Raw genomic sequence first — 6,632 nt, forward strand, 5'->3', positions numbered from 1 at the left:
AAAAAAAAAAAAAAAAAAAACAGGCTGCCCACTAGGGGGAGAGAGGTCTTAGGTTTTTAGAGGTCCACACTTGAAGAACTGGGGCTGAGGGCTTCAAAAAGTGGCTAAAGGAAAAGTGGGATGTGGGAAGAGAAGGTAGGGACACAGATGTCACACTTGCCAGCCTGCCCAAGCAGGCGCTAACCTGTGCACTCCACAGAGGTTAGGGGAGCTGCTGTTACAGACATCTCACTCCTGAAACCTCCTCAGGGTCCTGGAGAAGGATGTGTTAAGTAATTAATGACTAATGTCCTAGGGATACAGATCATCCCTCTTTTCAGGGAAAAATACATTCAATGCAGAAGAGGCTTATTTTCCAAAGTGGATATTTACTTCTGGGCTTAGCTTTTGTCATTTCAAAGATAACAGTTTAGTGTAAAACAAAAAACCACAAGCATGAGATCAGAAAGTTAAATACAAGCTATGTGACCTCAGCTCTCATATCAGAAAAATGGGATGCATTTCCATCTTGCAAAGATTTAGGTAAAATGATTTATTGTACTCCCAGAGAGCTTGGTATAACTAAGCTCAGTAAATCCTAGCATGGTTCATACAAAAAAATGAGAGGAAAAGGAAAGTAAATCTTTCAGCCCTCAAATAAGAATGTAGGACTCTATTCTTAACAAAGAGCATATAAATGTCAAAATAACACAATATTATTCCTTATAATGTTGTTACTATAAGGAATAACAGCAGGGTTGTTAAGGCATTTCAAGATTAAAGTCTGTGTCATCCTGAAATCTGAAGATCCTGAAAAATCCTGAAACCTGAAACTTCTAAAAGAATTTTCTCACAAAATCTCTTAGTTAATCAGGACAGTCCCACTATGAACTATCCCCCACAAACCCACAGGCTGCCACATGCAGAAGGAAGAGGTTGGAAATACCATCCCGGTCGGCCATGCTGTCGAAGAAGAGCCAGGCAGAATCATCTTTCCCGTACTTCACAAAGGCGACATAATGACTTGTTTCTATGCAGAGCACAGCAAACAACTCCATCTTCTGGCAGGGGATGCAGCCGTGTCTCCAGTCCCAGTCAGGCAAATCTTTGGGGAGCGACACTGGGTTATATTTATGATTCAACCTCTTGGGATGAAGGTGGACCTAAAATGGACATGAAGAGAACACCACAAATGAACTGAATGAAATGCTTCAAGTAGCGGATTCCACTTACTCTTAACAATGAACGTCCTTAGAAACAGCAACCAACTACTTCACAGATATCTATCAGTCCAATAGCAGAGGCATGTATGATACCATTTTATTATGAAATTCTAAAGCTAAGTAGGATTTAAAGACTTTTTAAAACCTGAACTCGGTTTTTAACCACACATAACTTACTGTTCCACAAGAGATAATCCAGTAAGTGAAGGCAGCTTACTTGAGTGTTGCAAGTTTTACAAAACTGCTTGATCTTTCCAGCAGAGATGTCCGGATCATCGTAGCACTCTCTACACTCATACATCGCGAGCCCTCCGCAGATCCGGCACTGTCTGGGAGCTGGAGTGGGGCATAAAAAGCAGAGTCAGGGGGCCTTTCAAAAATACATTGTTAGCTGGGCCTCTAATCCCTGACTGTAGGAGGATGAGGCAGGAGGATCAAAGATTTGAGCCTTCTCAGGGCAACTTAGCAAGATCCTCTCTCAAAATAAAGAATAAAAAAGGGGCTGTGGATATAGTTCAATTCCCAATACCATACCACAAAAGACAAACAACATTCTTTCATTAAAAAGATTTTGAAAAGGTAATGAATGTTCAGGGTTTCAAGAGTCTATCATTCTCCCACCCTCTTAAACTTTAAATTGGACTTTCTTAGATTTGAGATATCACTGAAGGCATTCTTTTTTATCAAATAGCTGCTTTTTAAATAACATATTTTAAAGTGTTTTCTCCTCTGATTATAAATGTTCACTGATGAAAATTCAATATACAAAAAAGTTAAAAATAAAAAGCTGAAGGTATCTACAATCTTAGCAATAGAGAACCACTATCAACACTGCTATGAATTTTCTCCAATTTTCTGAGTGAAAGTTCATATAACTTTATGTGTTGGGTATTCATAAGTCAGATATCCATATTAAGAACCTATCAATGACTGTACTTTTCACTTAATAGTACATCATGACCATTTCAAACACAATGGTCTTCAAAAATATGAATTTTTAGAGAAGTCTCACTGTATAGATACACAATTAACTACTGACCTCTTATTAACACTCAGATTGTTTCAAATTATGACAATAAGTATATCTACATATAAAGTACTTATTTTCATCTCTAATTATTTTTTCAGAATAAATTCCCAGAATTAAAATTGCTGGCTTAGTACTTCTAAATTCTTCAGATACTGAACAGCCTTTTAGACATATTAACATCCATAATTAATAAAAATGACCTGACAGACTATTTCTAAAAACAAACTGGCCAGGGATGCAGCACAGCACACAGCACTGCCTGGCAAGCATGAGGCTGAGTTTGATTGCTGGTACCAAAATAAAATAAAATAAAATAAATACAATAAAAAACAAAGCAATCTAAAAAACCTTATACTCACTATCTTCAAGTAAATCTGTTATATTTAATTCCAAAGAAGGAAAAATTTTTTTAAATAATTTAAAGTCTTTTCCAAATCGAGGCATCTGAATAATAAGACATGATGGTGCCTAAAAAGAAAAAAAGAGGGGAAAAATACATTTTTAGAAGAAATCAAAGTGCTAAGAAAAAAATGTTTTCTATGAAACTGAAATAGTCGGTGTCAGAGCAAGTGCTGATTTTCACCCTAATGCTGGAGACCCACAAAGCAAGATCCACACAGTTAATGTGGAGTGTGAGCATGAAGCAGCCATACGCCACCAGTTTTCAAGCCGTCCCTGGTCATCCAGCACAGTAAGACCCAGAAGCAGGGGGTTCAACAGTCTCAGGCCCAGGTAATACAAGAACTACCTAGTGTCATTTTACTTTGGGTTTATAGTAATAAGAGTTTTGGATAATGTATTATAGCAAATATATAGAAAGTGTCGTCGCAGATGGATGAACTATTAAGAAGCTGTGGTTGCTGAAGTTTTATCAGAACCTCCCTTCAGAGGTGACACAATAAAAATAAACCACAAGCATGTACTTATTCACATCATAAAGATACACAGGAGACAGTAAAAAGGAAACTCATTTGCATCATTTGTTCACTAACAAACCAATGTAAGTGAATTGATTGACATTTGTCTCCTCTCACAAAATGTTCTCTTTTGATACATTTGGATCATACACTTGGGTAAAATGACAATTTTTTAAAGCCTGCTTTTTGTGTTAAACTACTTTAGGGGTTTGAAGTTACAAATTAGCTTTGTGAGTTTTGGCACCAAAAATCTAAAAAGGTTAAACTTAAGTCTAAGGTATTTTCTATAAAGACAAAGCTGACATACTTCACTTTTTTAAAATTTATATTTATCAAAAGCTAGTCTCAGTTGGTTCAACTCAATAGACACTGACTCTGCTAGTTCTAAGAATCCTCTAGACTTTCACAGAAAACAGTGACACTAACCTCTGCAAATTTCAGGTTACTGTTGATAAATGACCATTCTAATAACTGTTGAATTGTAGGAACTCCAACTTTCTCATTTTTTTCCATAAAAATTTGATAGAAGTAACAATCTTGTACTTTTTGACCTGCTGATCTAAGAACATGCAGAAAAGAACACATAACTTATTTATTAAACGCTTAAATCCGAATGTGAACTTATTCCAGCAGGTTTGAGAACAGAAAACCCATAAAAAAGATGGAGCAACTTTGGGTGGGGTCTGAACAATGGCAGAAAAGACAATTCAGATGAAATAATTAAATGTATCCATCACAAGACCATAAGTGATTTCTTGTTTTAGTGCTTTAGTTTGAGAAGTTCCCTTAGTGACCTGAAGAAAAATTGTGGAATAATATCTCAGTCAGTCTGAACAAAAATAACCAGAAGATAAAATCAGTTAGCTCAACTTCACCATCGAAATCTAGAAAGTAGCAAACTGTATTAGATGCTTGAAGCAGGGAAACAAATATACCCACAGACCCTTAAGAGATCTTCTAGACCAAACTTTTTTTTTTTTTTATGAAGCCCTGAGAACTAAAGAAAGATAATGACTCTTCAACAAATCAAGAGAAGAGTGAGGTATGGATCCCAGTGGTCCTAACAACAGCTTCCCAGTCTTTCATTAAAACACATTGTCTCTTCAGAAAGTCACCCATTTATTCAACAAAGACCAAGTCAGCACCTGCTTTATGCCAGTCAGTGAAACCCACAGTGAAATTTTTCTGTTCTAAATATTTCCCTACAGAATGCCATTAATCTTTAAGACTAACTCTACCAAAAAGATGAATACTCTTTAAGTTTACTCTTCCCCTTTTCTGGGTGCTGAGTCAGACTGTTTATATCTATACATATGCCTAAATTTCAAGACTTTTAGGGGAAAATATTAACATAGTTTTCATAATAAAACCTCACCAACTGCCTGAAGAAGCCCTCAGTTTCCCAAAGTAACCAATACCCTCAAATATACAAAACTTATTTGGTAACAAGGCAGGAGATTTTTAAGAGCTCATGACAGGTAAGAAGAGATAGTAACCCCAAAACTGGTGATTGTACTAGACCAATATCTTCATTAGTTGCTGGTGACTTCGAAAGGTCAACATTTTTAGAAGCCAAAAAAGTGTGGAAAAATTAAAGGTAGCAGAGAAAAACAAGAGGAAAGAAAGCATGAAATAATGGGTGTGTAACAGGAATAAATACCAATGGTGGCTGGAAGAGAAGGGATGTGGTGAGAGGAGCACGAAGTTGCAAACACAGAGAAGGGACCAGAAACACGTACTAGTGTAAGACTTAAAGTCTCACTTTCACTCCACGGAGCATGAACAGCCGAAAGGGCCTTCACGATGCTGAGTCCTATAGCCCAACGATGGCTCCGGAGGCAAGACCCAGGGCCTTACTTCCGAAAGCCGTGAACAGCCAAAAAGGCCTCCACGATGCTGGGCCCTAAGACCCAGCAAGGCTCCGGGAGGTCGATGGAGAAACGAGAAACCCAGGAGGGAGCACACCAGGCTAGATGGTAAATAGACCTTTATTAGTCTGGCCAGACGGCACTCCCGGAGCCAGGTAGCTCAGAGGCAACTGCTCAGGGGCTGAGGTCCTTTTTATAAGTTTTTTCTATTTTTTTTTTCTTTTTATTGAGGCTATTGGTACAATCTAGGTATACAGTACAATTACATTCATCATTGGGATTCTGTACCTTTACATGATAGGTCTTGATTCTCATTTTTCCCCTTGTCCCTGCCCTCCCTTCACCCCCTCCTCCCCTCCCCATTTACAAACACTTTATTTCCATTTTTTCAGTTTCTCATATTTTTTTCCTCTCCCTTATTACCTTTCCCCCACCCTTCCCACTTTCCTTACACCTTTAGCCCTTTACTTCCTATTTCACATTATTAATTATCTCTTTAGGATCCTGTGTACTATTAGTTTTTCACACCAAAGAAACTATTCGGTATTTCAGTTAAAGAAATCTCTGTATGAACATTAAAAATAGGGAATCCTAAAATAAAACTAAAAAGGAAAGTAAAAGAGAAAAGGCAATGATGTAACATCAAAATAATCCTTAATTCTGGAGATGAAAATGGTCCCTGAACATATTTACATTGCTTCTCGCTCTTACAGTCTTATTCTTTTTTTCATTATTTAGAGAATACTTTATTAGTTTCTGTAATCAAACCCACGTAGATATGACCTTACATATTTAGTACGATGTGTTACCCCTGTACACCTGGAAAAAAAAAATAAATTAACATTTCTAGACCAATATGGTTGTCCATTTCTGTACAATGCCAAGTCAACACAGTAAATTGGGATGACTTTTTCCAAAGTTGGCAGCACCGTTAAAGTTTTTTCTAAACAAAGAGTCAGGGAATTCACAGAACAAGACTGCAAACACATTGCTTATCTTATGCAGGAAATGTTCTAGGGTCACCTTTTGTCATACCATTTGCCCCTGGGCAGGCTGTTAACCAAGGTAGCAATTAGCATATGAAGAAGCACAGTCTGGCCTATTAGCATGGAGTCACTTTAGCTTATTCAAGTCTTACAGTAGAACCTGTGCAGCTTTGTGATGCGGAGCACAAAAGTGGGGTGGGGGAACAACAACCTCTCACACCTCCCTTCTAAAGTCACAGAAGGCTAAAACTCTAAAACTCGTAACATGAAACTGGTGCAGTCATGCTTCAGTGTGATTTACATGAGGACATGCTCCACTCAGGAAAATCCAGGGTGGGTGAGGGCACAAATGGGTTCGCTTCATAAGAAAATGGACATTAAAGAGAAGACAAAAATGCTCATGGATCTGTGAAGTTCTGGGATATCTACTTCTGAGACACAGGCTGTAATGGGTAGTCACTAAAGTTCGCTACAAGTTCAGGGCTACCCAGAAGCATCGAACACAGTACAGATATGATATATTCAAGGAAGAATACCCAGGCTGATCTATAAGGAGAGGTACTCAGAAATGCAATCCCCAAATTCCTCTTGGTTGCCTAGGTTATTCTGCTTTTTTTTTTTTTTTTTTT

General features: G+C 37.7%; 1 protein-coding gene across 3 annotated transcripts in view; it reads right to left on the bottom strand.

The window, feature by feature from the left end:
• Window positions 1–6,632, bottom strand: part of Cyld (CYLD lysine 63 deubiquitinase) — a 60,803-nt gene that overhangs the window by 5,946 nt on the left and 48,225 nt on the right. For all 3 annotated transcript variants that reach the window (XM_033757755.1, XM_010629257.3, XM_010629248.2), the window contains 4 exons: window positions 3,576–3,708; window positions 2,592–2,700; window positions 1,420–1,538; window positions 926–1,142 (listed from right to left, as the gene is read on the bottom strand). In XM_033757755.1, coding sequence (XP_033613646.1) covers window positions 926–1,142; window positions 1,420–1,538; window positions 2,592–2,700; window positions 3,576–3,708 — 578 coding nt within the window. The remainder of the gene's footprint in view (window positions 1–925; window positions 1,143–1,419; window positions 1,539–2,591; window positions 2,701–3,575; window positions 3,709–6,632) is intronic.

Source organism: Fukomys damarensis, unplaced genomic scaffold, assembly GCF_012274545.1.
Source record: "Fukomys damarensis isolate Sample0158 unplaced genomic scaffold, DMR_v1.0_HiC HiC_scaffold_32, whole genome shotgun sequence".
In the NCBI taxonomy this organism is placed as follows: domain Eukaryota; kingdom Metazoa; phylum Chordata; class Mammalia; order Rodentia; family Bathyergidae; genus Fukomys; species Fukomys damarensis.